The sequence below is a fragment of the Hyla sarda genome, chromosome 6 (assembly GCF_029499605.1).
Source record: "Hyla sarda isolate aHylSar1 chromosome 6, aHylSar1.hap1, whole genome shotgun sequence".
Classification (NCBI taxonomy): Eukaryota; Metazoa; Chordata; class Amphibia; order Anura; family Hylidae; genus Hyla; species Hyla sarda.
The window spans coordinates 74,387,849-74,411,979 of record NC_079194.1 but is presented as its reverse complement, the minus strand read 5'-3'; the positions used below and the strand labels follow the sequence as shown (position 1 = coordinate 74,411,979).

General features: G+C 43.5%; 1 protein-coding gene across 2 annotated transcripts in view; it reads left to right on the top strand.

Annotated features, from left to right (window-relative positions):
• NEK4 (NIMA related kinase 4) overlaps positions 1 to 24,131 on the top strand; it is a 47,709-nt gene that overhangs the window by 7,333 nt on the left and 16,245 nt on the right. For both annotated transcript variants that reach the window (XM_056524175.1, XM_056524176.1), the window contains exons 3-8: positions 6,825 to 7,091; positions 7,721 to 7,918; positions 8,041 to 8,148; positions 12,812 to 12,966; positions 14,080 to 14,209; positions 17,679 to 18,056. In XM_056524175.1, the coding sequence (XP_056380150.1) occupies positions 6,825 to 7,091; positions 7,721 to 7,918; positions 8,041 to 8,148; positions 12,812 to 12,966; positions 14,080 to 14,209; positions 17,679 to 18,056 (1,236 nt within the window). The remainder of the gene's footprint in view (positions 1 to 6,824; positions 7,092 to 7,720; positions 7,919 to 8,040; positions 8,149 to 12,811; positions 12,967 to 14,079; positions 14,210 to 17,678; positions 18,057 to 24,131) is intronic.

Genomic DNA, 24,131 nt, shown 5'->3' with positions numbered 1-24,131 from the left:
ACAGCCTTATAGCCATACAATGACACTGTATAGTGCTGCAGAGCATAGTGTATAGCCTTATAGCCATACAATGACACTGTATAGTGCTGCAGAGCATAGTGTACAGCCTTATAGCCATACAATGATACACTTTATAGTGCTGCAGAGCATAGTGTACAGCCTTATAGCCATACAATGATACACTGTATAGTGCTGCAGAGCATAGTGTATAGCCTTATAGCCATACAATGACACTGTATAGTGCTGCAGAGCATAGTGTACAGCCTTATAGCCATACAATGACACTGTATAGTGCTGCAGAGCATAGTGTACAGCCTTATAGCCATACAATGACACTGTATAGTGCTGCAGAGCATAGTGTACAGCCTTATAGCCATACAATGACACTGTATAGTGCTGCAGAGCATAGTGTACAGCCTTATAGCCATACAATGATACACTGTATAGTGCTGCAGAGCATAGTGTACAGCCTTATAGCCATACAATGACACTGTATAGTGCTGCAGAGCATAGTGTACAGCCTTATAGCCATACAATGACACACTGTATAGTGCTGCAGAGCATAGTGTACAGCCTTATAGCCATACAATGATACACTGTATAGTGCTGCAGAACATAGTGTACAGCCTTATAGCCATACAATGACACACTGTATAGTGCTGCAGAGCATAGTGTACAGCCTTATAGCCATACAATGATACACTGTATAGTGCTGCAGAGCATAGTGTACAGCCTTATAGCCATACAATGACACACTGTATAGTGCTGCAGAGCATAGTGTACAGCCTTATAGCCATACAATGATACACTGTATAGTGCTGCAGAACATAGTGTACAGCCTTATAGCCATACAATGATACACTGTATAGTGCTGCAGAACATAGTGTACAGCCTTATAGCCATACAATGATACACTGTATAGTGCTGCAGAGCATAGTGTATAGCCTTATAGCCATACAATGACACACTGTATAGTGCTGCAGAGCATAGTGTACAGCCTTATAGCCATACAATGACACTGTATAGTGCTGCAGAACATAGTGTACAGCCTTATAGCCATACAATGATACACTGTATAGTGCTGCAGAACATAGTGTACAGCCTTATAGCCATACAATGATACACTGTATAGTGCTGCAGAACATAGTGTACAGCCTTATAGCCATACAATGACACTGTATAGTGCTGCAGAACATAGTGTACAGCCTTATAGCCATACAATGACACAGTGTATAGTGTTGCAGAGCTCTACCGTCACATTGTATACTGTTCTCAATTGAATCATTTAGTACAGTGTTTCCCAACCAGTGTGCCTCCAGCTGTTGCAAAACTACAACTCCCAGCATGCCCGGACAGCCAAAGGCTGTCCGGGCATGCTAGGAGTTGTAGTTTTTCAACAGCTGGAGGCACACTGGTTGGGAAACACTGCTTAATATGTATGAACAGAGGCTGTTGCTTTGTTGCACATATTTAATATATATATATATATATATATATATATATATATATATTACATATCTTTTACTGTTCTACTGATAATACACAACTACATGCACAATACTGCACCCCCATGCGCACTGTATGGGCTGGTCAAGTCACCACAATGTGAGAGCGGGAGCAGAAAATATTTTAATGAAAGAGTAGTACAGGCTTGAAACTAACATCCAACCGATGTGGTAGGTAAATCCATAGTAAGTCTGTCCTGAGACAATAAGTAAAGAATATAGGGCGGACTAGATGGACCATCTGTTGTCATTGTGTAAGGAGGAGCAGGAGGTGATCTGTCACCTATAGTGAAGGTCGGGCCTTATGTTATCTATATACTGGTGTCCCCTGTCTGTGATGATAAAATGGAGAGAACTCTACAGAACAGGAAGCTCAGCTTATTAGTAAAGGTGATGGACAACTTAAATATCAGTTTTTCTTATTACTGTAAGAAGAAGTTTCTCCATAGGACTTTATTGCACAAGATGTTGCTCAGTTTCTCTTCTGTAACCTGTATGTTTCCACATCTAATGCAGTCTGCTCTGCCTGCTTCAAAGAAAGGAGTCCAAAAAATTGGAATACGCACCCCTAGTGTATTACGTTCATAAACAAGCAAAAGATAAAGTGCATGGAATTACACTTACCGAGTTGTATTGTGCTCAGGGCACAACACCTTGAAGGGCCTTCATATCACAATAAGACCTGCTGCTGTAGTTGGACCAGTGGAAGCTTTGTTATCCCCGTGGAATGAGCTTGTAAAGTAGAAGAAAATAGAACTTTGCACAGCGCTGGTCTTTTCATTCAATGTAGAGTCTCAGACATCGAGTCTTATTCTTTGGTTAGGTTTATTAGCACAAAACAACGCGTTTCCAGTCCGTAATGGACTCTTCATCAGGCAAGTGCATCAGATGCGGACAAAGAGTCCATTACAGACTGGAAACGCGTTTTATGCTAATAAACCTAACCAAAGAATAAGACTCGATGTCGGAGACTCTACATTGAATGAAAGGACCAGCGCTGTGCAAAGTTCTTTTTTTCTTCTACTTTACATCCATCAGAGGAGCTGCCTGATGGCTCAGTCTCCAGCTCGTCTGTCTCTACTCCTGAACAATCTACTATGACTAGATAAAAAAAATAAATTGTTTTAGTTTGTGGGGTTTTTTTGCACCGTAAGGCCATGTTCACGCTGTAAGAAAAACCAAACATGTTTTTATTTTATTTATTTATTTATTTATTTTTTTGTCTTGCACTCCTTTATTTTTATGTGTCCATAGCTGTTTCATGGCCACAGTCCAACTTGCAAGATTTCGGGATTTAAAGGGATAGTTACATAAAAAAATATGATTTATACAGTTCAGTCATTTTCTGATGACACATTCCCTTTAAAGAGAATCTGACAGCTATTTCACCATTATACTGGGTGATAGTGCAGATGAATAGCTGTACAAACAAGGGTAACTTAAATTTTTAGGTTAGATCTCACAATCTCGTTGTCATTACGCTACAGAGCGCATTGAAGGCGGGGAGCTGACATGCCCAGCTTCCTCATCAATATTCACTACCTACCCCGATGAGGCAGGGGAGCTGGGCACCCTGGAGCGCAATGACAACAAAATTGTAATTGGCATAACTCTGGAGGTATCTAACCTAAAAATGTAAGTAACCCCTCTTTTTACAGCTATTCATCCGCACTTAAACCCAGTATATTGGGTTTAGTGCAGCTAAAATAGCTGCCAGATTCTCTTTAAAGGTACGGTCCCGCATGCTGCACAAAATCGTCTACAGCAGTGGGAAATATGCTGCGCATTCTCAGATGATCATACACACAGGGCTAGCCAGCGGCAGCTCTGCTTTTTATGTGAAGATTGGAGGCGGAGCCGTGCGCCAGCGTGACTGGGACTCGTGGCCCTGCCTACAATCTGAGCAAGCGAAACGTAGGACCGTACTCTATGCCTTTGGTGCTGCAACCAGTTTGGACAGCAACATTTTCCTTTCTCATTTTCACCTTTGAAGAACCGGAGCTTTTTTTCTATTATTATTTCTAGAGATGAGCGAACTTACAGTAAATTCGATTTGTCACGAACTTCTCGGCTCGGCAGTTGATGACTTATCCTGCATAAATTAGTTCAGCTTTCAGGTGCTCCGGTGGGCTGGAAAAGGTGGATACATTCCTAGGAAAGAGTCTCCTAGGACTATATCCACCTTTTCCAGCCCACGGGAGCACCTGAAAGCTGAACTAATTTATGCAGGATAAGTCATCAACTGCCGAGCCGAGAAGTTCGTGACAAATCGAATTTACTGTAAGTTCGCTCATGTCTAATTATTTCTGTCAACAAAACTGTATGAGGGCTCAATTTTTGGGGGGCATACATTACACACACACATATATGTGTGTGTGTGTTTATTATTATATATATATATATATATATATATATATATATATATATATATATATATATTTTTTTTGAAGGCCCATAGACATGAATGGAGGGGGCGTGGTGTGACGTCACTAGGAGGCGTGGTCATGATGTCACGTCCCCGTCTCGGAGGCAGTGCCGAGCACAGAATGCCGAGGGCTGCACCAAGATCGTTGGGGTCCCCAGCAGCGGGCGTAGATTTTATGCTACAGATTTTGTTTTGTGTTCATTTAAACTAGAAGAATAAATCAATATACTGTAGTTAAATAAGCAAACACAGCACACGGTCTGCACCATAAAATCCTCCACATGTCCCAATAAAGAGATATATGTATGTGTATATGACAGGCAGATGGTGACAGTAATGATGTCATCACTCAGGGGTGGGGCTAGAGCTCAGAGACAAGATCCAGATATAGCTACCGAGACAAAGGATGATGCATTGTCTGGGGAGAAAGGGAGGAGCCGGAGTGCTAGAGACAACACCACACTGACAATGAAAGGACTACACAACTTGCTGTTGGGTAAATCACTAAAAACCATGCTGAAACCTGCACAGTATGCGATAACATTGTATTGCATGGCCTCATTGTGCAAAAACACATTTGCTCCTTTGACAGGTGATGACAGTGTATGTGATGGCTAGACCCCACAGGGCTTGTCATTCCCTTTTACCAAATAAACAATAGCAAATATGCTGTAATTCGACCCATGCAGCCGTTTTGCTGCAAAACTAGCTAGATCTGCCATGAAGTGGTTTAGGAAGATTCATTGTTAATTGCAGTTAGGCTGCGTTCACACTATAAAAATTCATCCGTTACAAACGTCCGTCAGAAAACCCTTGTTAAACGGCCGTTAATTGTGACGGGAGAAATAATGGGACATGCACTCATTTTTCTTCCGTCACAAGAAAGGGTTAATTAACGGCCGTTATTTTTAACATTGAAGTCTATGGGAAACGGATGAGCCTTTATGTTATCCGTTTGCACCTGGTTTATAATATCCCTTATTACTTCTGAGCATGCTCAGTAGAGGTGACATCAGCAGACTCCTTCAGTGCTGAAGGACTACTACTACTCCCATCATGGAAGAGACTTGTTTCCATGATTGGAGTAGTAATTCCCTGGCTGTGGGAGTCTGCAGACAGCTGGGGAGGCTACATTAGTGTTTGTACTACTACCCCCATCATGGACCCTGAATGGTCGGTACCAAGGAGCCATTCAGTGCTCACAGCGGGAGATTTAAAAATTAACATTGTGACTAGCAGGGGGCCATATCTATATTAAAAGTGATGTGGGGGGGCAAAATATATAGCGCTGCAGGGGGGGGGGGACATATAGCCTATATATCTAACCCCCGAGCACATTTATAATATGCCCCCCGCAGCGCATTAATAAAGATATGACCCCCCCCGCCAGCGCATTTATAAATATATGACCCCCCCCCGCCAGCGCATTTATAAATATATATCCCCCGCCGGCGCATTAATAAATATATATCCCCTATCAGCGCAAGTATAATGTACTCTCGCAGCGCAGCCATATATATATATATATATATATATATATATATATATATATATATATATATGGCGGCGCTGCACTGTGAATGAAAAGCATTCTATCAGCAGCCGGCGGCCCGATGCTGCTGATAGAAATACTTTTCATTCATAGCGCAGCGTCGGCATATGTATATAGAAGTGCTGTGTGGGGCAGATAACGCTATATGTCTGCACCCCCCCCCCCCCCCCCCGCTTCTATATACATATACTCCTGCAGCGCTATAAATGAAAAGTATTTCTATTAGTAGTGCATAGTGCCAGCAGACGTCTGCTGGCACTAAGTGCTGCTAATAGAAATACTTTTCATTCATAGCACTGCAGGGGTATATGTATATAGAAGCGCTGGGGGGCTGCAGGATGATCATTTCATTCCACAGTAAGGCTTTTGTACAAATCCACAGCTTATCACGTATCATGGTGAAGAGGTTGGAACATGCAATCTCATATAGAAATGCACAAATTCTTTTAACATCCAGACATGAGATATGTATTTATATCTCAACATAACGTCTTGTTTAGACTTCACATTTCTCAAGTTTATTCAGATGTATATAGTGAGCAGCAGTGAGGTCCACAGTCTTTCCCAGTGTATACAGCATCATGAATCATGTGGCAGACATTGGGCAGGGCCATCTCCAAGAGCCAATCTGCTTGTACCATATCAGTCCCCTTTGGCATCACAAGGGGCCATAGTGGGGAAAACTATGAGGTTTAGTGGGTGAACTGTCAAGCTGGGAATAATACACCCAGTCACATTGGGAAATGAAACCAAACTTGGACCTCCTGAAGCAAGGGACTTGAAACGTACCTGTCGGATGATTCCCCCCCCCCCCCCCCCAAAAAAAAAAAAAAACTGTTATGTGTTGCTCAGTGCCTCATCCTGATCATGTCCATCTAATTTTTCCTTGTCTTCGACCTATATTTCTCTCAGAATTACCTTTATTTACTTACTTGCCATCATTGGCTCCGTTAGGGCGTGTCCCTCTCTTCTCCTCACTTTGATGACTCCTCCCCCTCCCTCACGCTGCTCTGACTCACATAGGGCTGGGGGGCAAGCACAGCAGCTCTGGACCTGCCTGCAGCCCTGTCAATCACTCATGGCGTCCATGACATGTCGATGACCACTGGACACTGCAGGACTGGTTTCCCATTAGGCAGGGGGACCCCTAGTGGCCACTTTTTTGACTGGCTTTTTCAGTATCAAATACTGCATATTTTCCGATGAAAGCATTTACAAAACATATTGTTTTTGCGTGCTTTATAATATATCAAAAGTTATTGTATCTAACAGTGTCCATTTCAGGGCAATGTCGGAAATTTTCAGGCCATTTGTAATTCTTATTTGTCTGTTTCTCTTTCAGTATGTGATTAAGAAGCTGAGTCTCCGCAACGCTCCTCGCAGAGAAAGGAAAGCTGCAGAACAAGAGGCCCAGCTCCTTTCTAAGCTGAAGCATCCAAACATTGTGGCATACAAGGAATCGTGGGAGGGTGAAGATGGCCTGCTCTATATTGTCATGGGCTTCTGTGAAGGGGGTGATTTGTATCATAAACTTAAGGAGCAAAAGGGTAAACTTATTCCAGAAAGCCAAGTGGTGGAGTGGTTTGTGCAGATTTCCATGGCGCTACAGGTATAGTAATAGCTTTTAGGTAACTTTACCTTGGAGAGCTCTAACATCAGCTTAGGTTTGTCTGGTACTGGTGCCATGCCTGCCCACAATGCCGCCTTGTAGTCAGACAATAGAAATATGTCACATGACCTGATGCTGGTTGAACAGAGATGTGCGGACAGCCACCTAATGCAATAATTGTCATATGTAGCATGCTTTATTGTGGCCCCAATTCTTTGCTTTTGTTTTTATTCAGACTCTGATCCCGGGTAGACTTTGTGCTCTATAATGGGGCAGGGCTAAGACTTGCACTTGATGCACTTTTTGCCTATGTTACCAGTAGAACTCAATGAAAATGCTTGCATTGTGTTTTTGGCAACACAAACGTATATGCTAGACATGGAACAACAACATGATGTGAATAGGTCCTTACAGACATTTTAATGAGGCCTTAGGGCCATTTGTTAATTTGTTTTTTGGATATAGTGACACTCAGCTCTTCTCTGATCATAGTTTTTCTTTACATGATATTTAGATGTATTTAGTAACCACCTTTGTATTGCTTTTCATTGATTACAGTAGTCAGATCTTTTATATATTTCTCTGCAATGACCTTATTGTTGTTTGCCTATAAAATCCTCTCTTTACAGTATTTACATGATATGCTCATTATGCATCGTGACTTGAAAACGCAGAATATTTTCCTGACTAAATCTAACATCATCAAAGTAGGAGACCTGGGGATTGCACGGGTCCTGGAAAGCCAGTATGATATGGCCAGTACTCTTATTGGGACACCTTACTATATGAGCCCAGAACTATTTTCCAATAAACCATACAATTATAAGGTAATATCCCTTTTTTTGTAGCAATTTTTTTTACCATGATAATAGTATCTCTAGAAACACAAGTTACATATTGTTGATGCTGACAGTAGTAACCAATGTCTTTAAAATCTTTAATCTTACAGTCTGATGTCTGGGCCCTGGGATGCTGTGTGTACGAGATGGCAACTCTAAAGCATGCCTTCAATGCCAAGGACATGAACTCCTTAGTATATCGGATCATCGAGGGGAAGGTAACTCCTAAGGCAGTGCTTTAAATGGGCACTGTCGGATACAAAAACTTGTGATATGTTGTAAAGCATGTAAAAACAATAGGTTTTGCAATTGCTTTCATTAGAAAATTTTCAGTATTTCATACTGAAAAAGCCAGTCAAACAACTGCCCTCCCTGCCTGCTTGGTTGCATACTAGTCCTATTGTGTCATTGCATCATCACCTATGTCATGGACACACTTCCTTGATTGACAGCTGTGTGAGCAGGGCTCACTTCTGGAGGAAAAATCCTCCCACTGTCAGCTTGTGTCCCACTACTGTCAGTGAGGACAAGCTGGGAGTTGTAGTTTTGCTAATGCTAGGGGAGATGTGAGCAGATAGCATACTGAGGGAGGGGGCGGAGACCTGCACAGTGAGGCCACGCCCCCTCACTTTGAGAGGAATTCAGACTAACTCTAAAAGTGTAATAAGAGGAATTCAGACTAAATTAAAAGTCTAATAAAAATAAATAAAGGTGCTAGACAAATAAAAATTAGATAAACATGGTCAGGATTAGGTACTGAGTGTCTGAGTATATTGAGTATATTACAAAAACTGTTTTTTTTTTTGGGATCTGACGGTTAAGCTTTAAAGGAAATCTGTCACCAGTGTCACCTGCACTAACCTGTTGATGACACTGATGACAACGGTACTCACCATGTCCCGTTCCGTGGCGGGGATCTTCGGCAATATCCTCCATTAGCTCCGCTCTGGGAACCCTGCTTGGGGCACAGGCAGAGCTTACTGACGTCACTGCTGCTGTTCTCTCACAGCGGGACACAGCAGAGAGCAGCAGCGGTTTGGGGCATGGGCAAAGGTTAATGACATAAAGGAACTGACAAAGTGGTGTCTGCGTAATAAACACTAATAAACTCGTTGAAATGTTGACCAATGAGGACAGATGAAGAAACTTAAGCTGAGATGCAGGAATCTGTGTTGCTTGACGGGTAATGCTACCACAGAGCGATTAATCACAAACTGTAGACATTAAGGGGAAAAGGCGGCAGGCAAGAAAGAGTTATCTCATTGGGAGTGGCGATACTCGTCCGATGAAAGGAAGTCAGGGTTGTCAAATGCCCAAAAGCGATCTACCCAAGCGTGCAAGTCTGCCAGTGGTACCTCCATTCTATGAAGGTGGAGTATTTCAGCATACCATTCTGAGAGCAAGGTGGCTGGGTACAGTGCATAGTCAAAGTATTCGGCCCTCTTGAACTTTTCGACCTTTTGCCACACTTCAGGCTTCAAACATAAAGATATAAAACTGTAATTTGTTGTGAAGAATCAACAACAAGAGGGACACAATCATGAAGTGGAACAAAATTTATTAGATATTTCAAACTTTGTTAACAAATAAAAAAACTGAAAAATTGGGCGTGCAAAATTATTCAGCCCTTTACTTTCAGTGCAGCAAACGCTTTCCAGAAGTACAGTGAGGATCTCTGAATGATCCAATGTTGACCTAAATGACTAATGATGATAAATAGAATCCACCTGTGTGTAATCAAGTCTCCGTATAAGTGCACCTGCACTGTGATAGTCTCAGAGGTCCGTTTAAATTGCAGAGAGCATCATGAAGAACAAGGAACACACCAGACAGGTCCGAGATACTGTTGTGGAGAAGTTTAAAGCCGGATTTGGATACAAAAAGATTTCCCAAGCTTTAAACATCCAAAGGAGCACTGTGCAAGCGATAATATTGAAATGGAAGGAGTATCAGACCACTGCAAATCTACGAAGACCTGGCCGTCCCTCTAAACTTTCAGCTCATACAAGGAGAAGACTGATCAGAGATGCAGCCAAGAGACCCATAATCACTCTGGATGAACTGCAGAGATCTACAGCTAAGGTGAGAGACTCTGTCCATAGGACAACAATTAGTCGTATACTGCACAAATCTGGCCTTTATGGAAGAGTGGCAAAAAGAAAGCCATTTCTTAAAGATATCCATAAAAAGTGTTGTTTAAAGTTTGCCACAAGCCACCTGGGAGACACCAAACATGTGGAAGAAGGTGCTCTGGTCAGATGAAACCAAAATCGAACTTTTTGGCAACAATGCAAAACGTTATGTTTGGCGTAAAAGCAACACAGCTCATCACCCTGAACACACCATCCCCACTGTCAAACATGGTGGTGGCAGCATCATGGTTTGGGCCTGCTTTTCTTCAGCAGGGACAGGGAAGATGGTTAAAATTGATGGGGAAGATGGATGGAGCCAAATACAGGACCATTCTGGAAGAAAACCTGATGGAGTCTCCAAAAGACCTGAGACTGGGACAGAGATTTGTCTTCCAACAAGACAATTAGTGTTGCTCGCGAATATTCGCAGTTCGAATTTTATTCGCGAATATCGCATATTCGCGAATTCACGAATATTCGCGAATATAGCGCTATATATTCGTAATTACGAATATTCATTTTATTTTTATTTTTTTTTCACAGTACACATCACAGTGATCATCCCTCTCTGCTTCCAGCTTGTGTGGTGTAAATAATACTCTAATGCTACTGTGTGAGACTGGTGCGCGAATTTTCGCACATGCGAACATTTGTATATGCAAATTTTCGCATATGCGAATTTTCACGTATGTTATTTGTATATGTACATTTTCGCATATGTTAATTTTCGCACACGCGAATATTCGCGTATGCGAAAATAAAACAAGGATATTACGAATATGCGAATATTCGCGAATATATGACGAATATTCGTCCATATATTCGCGAATATTCGCGAATTCGAATATGGCCTATGCCGCTCAACACTAAAGACAATATCCAAAACATAAAGCAAAATCTACAGTGGAATGGTTCACAAAAAAACATATCCAGGTGTTAGAATGGCCAAGTCAAAGTCCAGACCTGAATCCAATCGAGAATCTGTGGAAACAACTGAAAACTGCTGTTCACAAACGAGCTCGAGCTGTTTTGCAAGGAGGAATGGGCAAAAATTTCAGTCTCTTGATGTGCAAAACTGATAGAGACATACCCCAAGCGACTTACAGCTGTAATCGCATCAAAAGGTGGAGCCACAAAGTATTAACTTAAGGGGGCTGAATAATTTTGCACACCCAATTTTCAGTTTTTTATTTGTTAAAAAAAGTTTGAAATATCCAATAAATTTCGTTCCACTTCATGATTGTGTCCCACTTGTTGATTCTTCACAAAAAATGTAAAGTTTTATATCTTTATGTTTGAAGGCTTAAATGTGGCAAAAGGTCGAAAAGTTCAAGGGGGGCCGAATACTTTCACTATGCACTGTATCCTTCCGACACCTCAGTATTACAGTATGTGCTGTTATCAACATAAAGAAAGCAAGCATTCTAGAGCATTCTGGACATTGGTAAAATCGAGAGGAGCAAGGACTCCAGTTTTCTTGTGTAAGGGGTAGGGATGTCCAGATACCAATACTGCACGAGTAATTGTACTTGTGCAAATGTCTCCGACACCTAATCCGATATTTGCCGGCGGGACCCCCGCTGGAAGATATCACGGAGGTGCCGAACTATGCCGCCTCATAACCAGGACCTATGGCTAATGCCGAACATCACCGATCGCAGGGATGTCCGGCATTAACCTTTTAGACGCTACGATCAAAGTTGATTGTGGCATCTAAAAGTCCTGAAGTTAACTGCCGGTTAGCTCAGGGATGCTGATGGGGATCACCGCGGTGAGGATGGCTGTCCCTTACCATGCTCCGTGCTGTTCAGTCATCGCTCCTTTACTGCTGCTAGCCATGGCAGGCATTAGTAAAGGAGCGCTGATAACACTGATCAATGCTATGCTATGGCAGATTGCATGTAATAGTGCCCTATGGGGACTAAAAAAAGTGTGTGGGGGGGGGGAAATAATAAGAATAAATGTAAATTAACCCCTTTCCTAATAAAAGTTTAAAACACCCACACCCTTTTAAATGAAATAAAATCTTTTTTTTCGTCCTCTAATAAAAACTTTAAAAAAAATACTCCCTTTTCCCATTTAAAAAAAAACCACAAAAAACTGTCACATAACATAGAAAAAAGTATCGGTAATTGGTATCGGCGAGTACATAAAAACAAAAGTATCGGTACTCGTACTCTGTATTAATAGTATAGTATAAAATAGTATAGGGATATCCCTAGTAAGGGGGATTACTTTGTTCCAGAAAGACCTAAGCAAAGGACAAGATAACCAAATGTGTGACATAGTACCCAGGGCACCCCCACATCTCCAACATTTGGCAAAAGAGGAGGAAAAAATTCTGTGAAGGGCTACAGGAACCCAATACCATCTGGTTAGAACGTTAATGTCAGTTTCCTGAGCTTTGCACGGGATGAATAGTGTTTGACACCATCTTAACATGGCCCTCCAGTCTGACACCGGAAAAGACTTCTGTAATGCCCTCTCCCATGCCGCTGTGTAGAAAGGGAGGACTGTTGCGTCTCTGTCACTGAGTATGTTAATAATTGTGGAAATCTCTTTTGGAATAGTTTTAGTAAATACACACAATTGCTCAAAGGGGAGTAAAGGTTACATGAAATGTTGAGTGGCAGGTATGTTAAATTTATTATGTCCATTGCTTGCTTGGGCTGCAGATTGACTGCAGTCAATCAACCAGGTATGCCAGCATTATTCTAATTTAGTTTATGTTTGTCTTTTTACTTTCCAGCTGCCTCCAATGCCTAGAGATTACAGTAATGATCTGAAGGATTTGATTGGGACGATGCTAAGCAGACAGCCTGAAAAGAGGCCTACAGTGAAGCAGATTCTGAGAAAGCCATTTATCAAACAGCACATTGCCCTTTTCTTACAGAACACAAAATTGTAAGTGTGTTCTGTAATTTGCTTAAAGTGGCTACAGGGTATTAGAGAGCTGGCAGAGTAGCCGTTCATGCTGCATGCACTCTAAATGTGGAGAGGGGAGAAAGTCACTTTTATGTGTTAACTTTGAGAAAGAGAGAAAGTTAAACAGATGCTCCAGTAATCAATGCAATGAGAATTTAAAAGCATGGTTCCAAAGAAGACGAGGCTATCCTGATACATTCCTTTAAAAGGGTTTTCTGGGCAAAAAATTAAACCTTGTTTACAGCTTCCCCATTTAATAAAACATGCTTACCACCCTCGCTGCTCCCACTTCCGGTCCCAGCTGCATTCTGTATAGGCTTAGTGGGGAGCAGGACGTCATCGGACGTTACCAGAACAGGTGTGCAGCGCGAGCCATAAGATCTGACAGTGGGAGCAGTGGGTGAGCCTGGAAGGTAAGTATGTGCTCTTTTATTGTTGTAATGTACAGGTAGACAGTAAGCTAAGTTTTATATTTGCCTGGAAAACACTGTTAAACAATCAAGCAGTTTGTAATTCATGTGTCGCACAGTCTGCCATACTTTCATGTTTTTCTATTATGTTGATGTATATCAGCCCAACAAGATGCTCTTTTGCCCCCAGTTGAGTAAGTGGGGCTTCTGAACATGTGTGAGCTTTAATAAAGCCTTCATTTTACCCTATATAACTGGTGGCAATTTGTTATATAAGGTAAAAACAAGGAGTGAAGATAATCACTCCTCAAATGGTCCCGCACTGTGAAATAATGACCTGTAAGTAGTCTCATGGGGAAGGCGGTATCTTCATATATTTTACTGCTGCTAGGGCGGTAACCATGCCTACAAGCATTACAAACGACAATGCTCTGTTCCCTAAGCAGAGCAGTGATGTCGGCAGTGTCCAGGCTGTCAGTTATGCCTAGAAGGCATTGTTACTGTCCAAGCAGCAGTGTAATGTAAACCTTAAAGTGCATTGTGAACATTGTGAGCCTTAGTATTCAATTTTCATCTACCATTTGGTTCATGAAGCTGGAAGATTAGGATGAACATTCACAAGTCATATGAGACACGTTTGCCTGTAAAAATAGAACAGTCGTTTTTTGTGTTTTTTCTTCAGTCAAAAACATGTCAAACGGCGGAAGAAAACGATAGACTCCAGTCGCAGTAGTGTCTCAAAAGATGGCAACCTGAATGAGCTGGAAGTACAAGAAGAATTTGTCAGTGGTGACAGAAAAAAGCATAAAGTGGTAAAATGATGTTTTATTTCTTCTTTAATGTGCTATTTGGTTATGAGTGGTTTCAAAAATGTCAGTGTTTTTTTATTTTTTTTTATTTTTTTTTTACCAACCCATGAATCTCATAGTTATTACAACTTAAAGTGGTTTTCTGAGATAAATAGGGATTTAATAATTTTTTCCAAACAGTGCCACTCAATCCTGTCAATAGGTTGGGTTTGTTATTGCAACCATTTTTCTAATCTCAGACAAGTCCTTTAATGTTTCTGCAGCATCTTGTGGCACCAAGGTTGCAATCAAACGCAGTGTTGGTCCATCACCACAGTCTTGTTTCCATTAATTTATATAGAACTAGCTGAGTACCCGGGTTTTTCCTACCTAATTCTTTTTGGGGGGAGGAAAAGCAACATAGGAGGAAGTACTTGTCCACATATCCCGACCTCATATGCCGTCCTCACCTCCCGCTCTCATATCCTGTCCTCATATGTCATCCTCATATCCCTTCCTCAGGTGGGGCTGAGTTGTGATGAAGAGATTGTAGGTCAAAACAGAAGGAGGTGTGGTTTTGTGGAAGTGGGCGTGAATCGCAAGCGGACCATTGCACAATAATAGTAGAATATAAAAAGGTGTGGCTTAAATGGTGGGTGTGGCTTTGTGAGATGGGGTGTGGCAGCGGAAGGGGTGTGGCCAGACTGACGCACTCACCAGGAGATGCAGAGCAGAGTAGAGCTGGGCGGTATGACCAAAAATGTGTATCACAGTATTTTTTGTAAATTATGGCGGTTGCACTGTATTTAACGGTATTTCCCCCCCAATATCATGTGACCCGTGGATGCTGCTTCTCCCCCCCCCCCCCCATGTGACCCGTGGGCGCTGTTTCTCTTCTCCCCCCCCCCCCCCACCACACCTTATCAACCCATCGCCACATCGGGGAACTAATCATATGTGAGCCGTGAGCGCTGCTTCTCACCCCCCCAAAATAATCATCAGCCGCTGTACTGTACTATCCTGTGCCCGGGCTGCAAAAATATACAAAATAAACTTTAACTCACCTTCCTACGTTCCCCCATTTTTCCGGTACCGGCCTCACGGTCCAGCGATGCGAGCCTCATGCTGCCTACTGAGGATGGGAACGTCACAGAGCCGTCAGCGTATCACCTTACATGACAGTGCGCTCAGCCTATCACCGGCCGAGGCGGGACATCGCTGCGGCCGGTGATACGCTGACGGCTCTGTGACGTTCCCATCCCCAGGACGCAGCAAGAGCAGCAGAGGGACCGTGAGGCCGGTTCCGGAGCAACGGGGGAACGTAGGAAGGTGAGTTAAAGATTATTTTGTTTATTTTTGCAGCCTGGACACAGGATAGTACAGTACAGCGCAGCGGCTGATAATTATTTGGGGGGAGAGGCAGCGCTTGCGGGTCACATATGATTAGTTCCCCGATGTGGGGGTGAGAAGCAGCGCTGGGCTGATAAACCGGGGTGGGGGGGGGGGAAGCAGAACAGCGCTCTTAGGGTCACATATGATTGGTTCCCCAATGTGGGGACAGCGTGCTGTGGCTGATAATTCATTCATTCTTTCGAGGTGGGGGGGGGGGTCCCAACCGGTATTACGATATGGGAAAAATTCATATCATGCAGGAAAAAAATGTCGGTATTCGATATGAACCGGTATACCGCCCAGCACTAGAGCAGAGCTTGGAGTAAGGTACTGGAAGTCCCATATACTTGCATGGGACTTAAGACAAAAAAAAAACCTCCTTCACTTAAGGGGGTAGGTTAGTTAGTTAATTTAATTATCCTATATTTTTATGTGACATATAAGTAACATGTATACTAAGTTTCCTCAAAATATCTCCAGCCATTTGGAAGTTATGCTGGAACATACATATCCCATAGACATGGGGCTGTAAACAAAAACCCAGGGCTTCGCAAATGGAGGTGGGTAAGGGTTAATTCACCTATCCTATGTTTGTAGTTGACATATAACTAACAAGTGTGCCAAATTTCATTAAAATATCCCGTCCTCAGGTGGGGCTGAGTTGTGATGAAGATATTGTAGGCTTAAAGGGTGGGCGTGTCTTTGCAAGATGGGGCATGGAATGTGGGGAGGGTGTGGACCGACACATTCACCAGGAGATGCAGAGCGGAGCTTGTGGAGTAAGCTACCGGAAGTTCCATATACTTGTATGGGACTTGAAACAAAAACTCCATCCTTCACATAATGTGGTAGGTTAGGGTTAATTTAACTATCATATATTTTTTTTTGACATATAAGTAACATGTGACCAAGTATTTGCGAAATATCTCCAGCCGTACAGAAGTTACGCTGGAACATACATTTCATAGATTTGCATTGGACACTAAACAAAAACCCCGACCCTCGCAAATGGGGGTCGGTTAAGGTTAAATTAACTATTCTATATATTTTTTGGGACATATCAGTAACATGTGACCAAGTATTATCGAAATACCTCCAGCCGTTTGGAAATTATGCAGTAACATATATTTCCCATAGACTTGTATGGGACTTTAAACAAAAACCCCAACCCTGGCAAATGGGGGCGAGTAAGGGTTAAATCACCTATCCTATGTTTGTTGTTGACATATAAGTAACATGTGTGCCAAGTTTCATGTTAATATCTTTAGCCATTTGGACGTGATGCTGGAACATACACACACACACACACACGTACGTACGTACGTACGTACATACATACATACATACACATGCACATACACACACACACACATGCACACATATACACACGCACATACATGCACACACATACATACATACACACATGCACACATATATACATACACGCACATACACACACATACACATACATACATACATACATACACACACGCACATACACACACATACATACATACATACACACACACATATACATACATACGTGCGCACACGCACGCACACACACACACATGCACACACATATACACACACACACATATACACACACACACATATACACACACATTGTGGGAGATTTATCAAAACCTGTGTAGAGGAAAAGTTGCCCATAGCAACCAATCAGATCGCTTCTTTCATTTTTAAGAAACCCTTTCAAAAATGAAAGAAGCGATCTGATCAACTTTTCCTCTGCACACGTTATGATGAATCTCCCCATTGAGTTATATATAGATACAAAAGCAATGACATTATTTAATTTGTTTTATTATCCAGTGAGCTGCATTGTAAACCAGAAAAGCCTTCACTCGTACATCAGTGTAACTACAGTAAATAGCCCCTTGCTCTTGTACATACAGTATAATTTTTATTGGAATAAGTGATCCCTACTAGTTTTTTTGTAAAACCTAAAAAATGATGTCAAGAGCTAAAATAAAAGAGAACTGTGAAACAGAATAATGTAGTTTGGTTTTCTTACTACAAACCCCTTTTGAAAAACCTAAAGACACACATGTTAATGCAGAATTGTTAATTTCCTAAACAGAATAAAGCAAAAAGTCCTGTTAAGACGAATGCAGCCTGTATTTCTCCAGCCGCTTCTGACCCCCCAGACTTCAACAATACTGCAGCTTCTATTTCAACTATCAGCAAGGTGGATATCAGTGTCCTGCCCAATGACAAAAGCGCGTCATGTGATGAACACTTGATACCTAAGCTTCAGAATGATTGCAGTGACACTCCAGGTAAAGTGACACCGAATGGTCCAAAAGAGCAAGACATCAAAGGAAAACTGCATCCAGCATTACACCCCAACATGGAAAATAAAACGTTGCCTCCGGCAAAACCTGCACAGATGGAGGATGAAGAAGACACCTTGAAACTTTTACAGCCAGTCAACAAATTTGACCATCAGGCGAGCCAGGTATTATATAAACACCATATACTATTACTTTTTTAGGCTTTTGCTTGTATGTATGTTTATACAATTATAGTATAGAGCATTGGTCTTCAACCTGTGGACCTCCAGATGTTGCAAAACTACAACTCCCAGCATGCCCGGACAGCCAACGGCTGTCCGGGTATGCTGGGAGTTGTAGTTTTGCAACATCTGGAGGACCGCAGGTTGAAGACCACTGGTGTAGAGTGTCTTGTAATCAATCTAAACAAACTGGGGGTGACTTATTCTGTTCGTAATTATTTTCAAACTTTCTTTGTAAAACCTTCATTGTTCTGTTTTTGGTTGTTTGTAGTTCAATTACAAGGCAACTGTAATACATTGTGGAGTATCATTCCCTGGGTGCTGTACGGTTTACTTCACAGCATGTACAGGCATCTTCTCACATACAGTCAAGTCCATAAATATTGGGACATCGACACAATTCTAACATTTCTGGCTCTATACACCACCACAATGGATCTGAAATGAAAAGAACAAGATGTGCTTTAACTGCAGACTGTCAGCTTTAGTTTGAGGGTATTTACATCCAAATCAAGTGAACGGTGTAGAAATTACAACAGTTTGAATATGTTCCTCCCACTTGTTAAGGGACCAAAAGCAATGGGACAGAATAATAATCATAAATCAAACTTTCACTTTTTAATACTTGGTTTCAAATCCTTTGCAGTCAATTACAGCCTGAAGTCTGGAACGCATAGACATCAGCAGAAATTGCTGGGTTCATCCCTGGTGATGCTCTGCCAGGTCTCCACTGCAACTGTCATCAGTTCCTGCTTGTTCTTGAGGCATTTTCCCTTCAGTTTTGTCTTCAGAAAGTGAAATGCTCAAATGGATTCAGGTCAGGTGATTGACTTGGCCATTGCATAACATTCCACTTCTTTCCCTTAATAAACTCTTTGGTTGCTTTTGCAGTTTGCTTTGGGTCATTGTCCATCTGCACTGTGAAGCACCGTCCAAGGAGTTCTGAAGCATTTTGCTGAATATGAGCAGATAATATTGCCCGAAACACTTCAGAATTCATCCTGCTGTTTTTGTCAGTAGTCACATCATCTATAAATAAAAGAGAAGCTGTTCCATTGGCAGCCATACCTGCCCACTATGCCATGACACTACCACCACCATGCTTCACTGATGAGGTGTATGCTTAGGATCATGTTCCTTTCCTTCTCCATACTCTTCTCTTCCCTCTGGTACAAGTTGATCTTGGTCTCATCTGTCCATAGGATGTTGTTCCAGAACTGTGAAGGCTTTTTCAAATGTCGTTTGGTAAACTCTAATCTGTTCTTCCTTTTTTTTTTTTTTTTGAGGCTCCCCAATGGTTTCCATCTTGTGGTGAACCCTCTGTATTCACTCTGGTGAAGTCTTCTCTTGATTGTTGACTCTGACACACATACACCTACCTCCTGGAGAGTGTTCTTGATCTGGCCAACTGTTGTGAAGGGGGTTTCCTTCACCAGGGAAAGAATTCTTCGGTCATCTCCCACAGTTGTTTTCCTTGGTCTTCCGGGTCTTTTGGTGTTGCTGAGCTCACCAGTGCGTTCCTTCTTTTTAAGAATGTTCCAAACAGTTGTTTTGGCCACGTCTAATGTTTTGGCTATCTCTCTGATGTTTTTTTTTTTTCAGCCTAATGATGGCTTGCTTCACTGATAGAGACAGCTCTTTGGATCTCTTTTTGAGAGTTGACAGCAACAGATTCCAAATGCAAATAGCACACTTGAAATGAACTCTGGACCTTTTATCTGCTCATTGTAATTGGGATAATGAGGGAATGACGCACAGCTGAGAAGCCAACTGTCCCATTACTTTTGGTCCCTTAACAAGTGGGAGACACATATGCAAACTGTTGTAATTCCTACACCATTCACCTGATTTGGATGTAAATACCCTCAAATTAAAGCTGACAGTCTGCAGTTAAAGCAGTCTTGTTCCTTTTAATCCATTGTGGTGGTGTATAGAGCCAAAAATATTAGAATTGTGTCCATGTCCCAATATTTATGTACCTGACTGTATGATGTCAGATCAGACAGGAAAAGTAGTGCTTTAATAAATAAGGGTATCCATAAGATGAACACCAAGTGTTAAAGGGAACATGTTGGCACAGAAATGCTCTCCCAATGTGTATCAATCAAGCTTTTAAGTCTTTAAGTCAATTTTCCCTAATTCTATCCCTCCATTAAAACTGACCCTGCTCTCACCCTATTACTATCCCTATACCACTGCCCCTAACCAAAATAAAGGTACTCTACCTAAAAGGTCAAGTACCTAGGGCACATCAAATGAAAAACCTCTCCACAGGAGAGAAGCCCTACTGGTACCAAGACTGCCATACTCCAAAGAACTGATCTTCCCGAGGTCACCGGTGATATTCCTACAGACCTCCACCTCTGAGAGGATTTTCTGTTGGGTCGACACTAAACACCGTGCGTTCCACGTGTAGTACCTAACCACTAAGCTAACTAAGAATAAAGTGCCCCGGTCTCGGCCACCCAGGTTCCTAAATGCACCATAAGCCCACTCCGGGTAGGTAACGCAGGCAAGTTGACTCCAGCCGATGGAAGCGCCCACCCAGTTGTAGACCCCTATATTAAAGGGACAATGGAGCAGGAAGTGGTCCATGCCCTCCAGCATGTCCTCACACTCTTCTCGGGGACATCCCCGATCATCAGAGTTCCTACACTTCAAACTGTCCCTTACACATAGCTTCCCCTGAAAGCAGCGCCAGGCCAAGTCCCAAAACTTCTGGGGGATCCTTTTCATGTTTAAAAGATGCAACCCCACCCTCAGATCCCGACCTAGGCAGTCCCTGAGCGCCAGAGGCTTCTGGAAGTGGGTCAACAGAACCCGTTTGTCAAGGAACTGCCTTGACTGGGTCCTGATCTCCCAGACACCACCGACGTATCGCCTTCAGAGTCGGGGTAGCGTAAGCCGGAAGATATCCATGGGGCGTACGGAGGTCCTTCACTCGCCCTCCTCTCTCCCATTCCTGGAAGAAAGGCCGAAACCATTTCCTGCAGGAGAGTACCCACGGAGGAGCCCTCCCTTTCAGGAGGTTAGCAATGTTAGCTTTCAAGAAGGTGTTCGTTAAGAACACCACAGGGTTTACTATAGATAAACCCCCTAGTCTCCTCGTGCGGTACGTAACCTCCCTCTTGACTATGTTCATCCTGTTTCCCCATAACAGCTGGAAAAACAGGCTGTAGATCCTAGTATAGTAAGCCTCTGGCAAGATACATACGCTGCCCAGATAGATAAACAAGGGGAGCAGGTACGATTTGATACCCTTTCCCTGAGGGTCATAGACCAACCCTTCCACTGGTCCACCTTCTGAGCAGCATCCTGGAGCTTACCATCCCAGTTTTTGGTGGGATAATCATCCTGGCTGAATGTGATGCCTAAGACTTTTGCTGATTCTTGGGGCCCTGGAAGGGTTTTTTGGGAGATCAAACGTGGGATCCCCCCCTCCTAGCCAGAGACTCTCACACTTATCCCGGTTGATATTAGACCCAGATGCCTCAGAGTAGCGGTCCACCTCCGACATCACCACATCGACCTCCTCTCTCCAGGAGACGAAAATAGTGACACCGTCAGCATACGCCACCACTCTCTGGGCGACAGCCAGCTCCGCCAGACTCATCCCGACTCCCGCCAATGGTCCGCGACTCACCCTCCTAAGGAAGGGATCGATCGCGAACACATATAAGAGCGGGCTCAAAGGACAACCCTGACGGACTCCGGACCTCACCTCAAAAGAGCGGCCAGACCACCCGTTCACCAGCGGGAAGCTCTCTGCCCCTGCATACAAGATTTTAAGCCAATTAACAAAAGTACTCTGTAAGCCATATCTCAGGAGGACGGACCAGAGGTACTCGTGGTTCAGCCGATCAAATGCTTGGGCCTGATCCAAGGACAGCAAGTACCCCTTCCAAAGACCCGTACTACTCCGCTCCACTGCCTCCCTGACACTAAGGACAGCACTTAAGGTGCTTAGGCCTGGAACAGTGCAGTGCTGGGCCTCCGAAAGGATCCGGGGTGCAAACTTCACCAACCGATTAAACAGTATCTTAGCCAGAAGCTTCCTGTCCATATTGAGAAGAGCTATGGGCCTCCAATTCTCAACACGGCTAGGATCTTTACCCTTTGACAGAGGAATCAGGGCTGACCTCCTCATTGACTTCGGCAGAGTGCCCGAGGAGAGACACTCATTGAATACCTCAGTCAAGAGGGGAGCTAAAGACTCCTTAAAGGTCCTGTACCACTCGGATGTTAAGCCATCCGGACCTGGCGAATTCTTAGGGGCAAGCCCCTCGATCACCAGTCTCACTTCCTCTTCCCTGATTTCTTCTGCCAAAACATCAAGAGAGGGGTTTACCCCTGGCTCAGGAATGGTTTCAGCCAAGAAAACAGACACCTTGTCTCGATCTAGATCCTTCCTTCCCAAGAGGTGCGAGTAGAAGGATCTGACTACTACCAAGAACCCTGATCTGGACCGATTCAGAGATCCCATACTATCAATCAGGCCTGAAATGACTTTACTACTCACTGACATCTTACAGTTTCTGTAAGGGTCGGGCGAGCGGTACTTCCCGAAATCGTACTGACACCTCATCAGCAAAGATTTCACTCTGGAGATATCCTCTCAGCTACCTCCAGTCGAGACGAGAAGCTCGAGTTTCCTCCTCAGACCCTGATACAAGCGGTACCTGTTCAGGGACCTAAGGCTCGAGAGCTGGCGGAAGAACCCCGCAACCCGCTTCTAGAATATATCCCACCACTCCAGCTTATTACTACAAAGATCCAGTAAAGGCACCTGACTCTGAAGAAAATCCTCAAAAGACTGTCTTGCCTCCGCTTCCTCCAGGAGGGACGAATTCAGCTTCCAATAACCTTTTCCCATCCAGGGGGTCTCTGAAACATTAAGGGAAAACAAAATCATACAGTGATCGGAGAACTCCACCTCAACCACGGACACTGCGGAAGAGACGGCTTCCTCCTTTAAATAAAACCTATCCATCCTAGACCTGCAACTACCTTGATAGGTGAAAGCCGCATGGCCTGAGTGGCTCCAGATGTGGGCGTCCTCTAGGCGAGCTTCTCTAGCTATGCTAATCAGGACCACACGGTCAGCGGACCATTGGAACCTCTCCTATCTTGGAACCTCGTGACATTATTGAAGTCCCCTCCAAAGATCACTTGCCGACTCGTAAAAAGAAAGGGCTTAATCCTCATAAAGAGATCTTTACGGCCCCGCTTAGTTTGCGGGACGTAGATGTTAATGAGCCGGAGCTCTTGTCCCTTCGTGAAGACATCAAAGATCAGGCACCTCCCCATTTCTAATTCAATAACCCGTCAGCATTCAACAGGAGCGGTAAAAAGGACCGCCACCCCACTATACGGCTCAGCCGCAAGAGACCAGTGGGAGGGACCGAGCCTCCACTCTCTTCTGGCTTTTACCAGAGAGGCTAGATCTGACAACCTGGTCTCCTGTAAAAAGAAAATGTCGGCTTCAACGCGGCCGAGAAAAGGCTGCAAATCTAGCCGTATCAGACTTTATGCTGGCACAATTAATAGATGCCAGCGTCAATGGGGTGAGTGCCGCCATACAAGGTGATTAAATTAGACGCCCACACCATTTACCTTAGCTTCCCTTTCTTTTTGGCCCCCTCATCCCCCGAAGAAGATGAGAGGGCAGGACCACACTTTTTTTTTTGACTCGGACAGATCCATTTTGTCCCCGTCTCCGTCCTGCCCCAGTCTAGCCCTGCCCTCTGAGGAAGGTGCCTCAACAGGACAGGGCCCAGTTCCCCCCAGAGGCTCTTTCTCCTTAGGCACCTCGCCCTCACCTTCCCCCTCCAAGGAGGGGGAGGAGATGGTATTGAGGATGAGGTACCGGTTTGACAGGTCAATCAGAGGGGGGGGGGGGGGGGGGGGCAGCCAGGCTTCCGTTTTGGACCTTGCCCGTAGTACCAGGAGCTTCAGAGGGCTCTGACCTCTTCTTTCTCCCTTTCCTTTTGCCCTTATCCTTCTTTTTGGGCCTCGCCC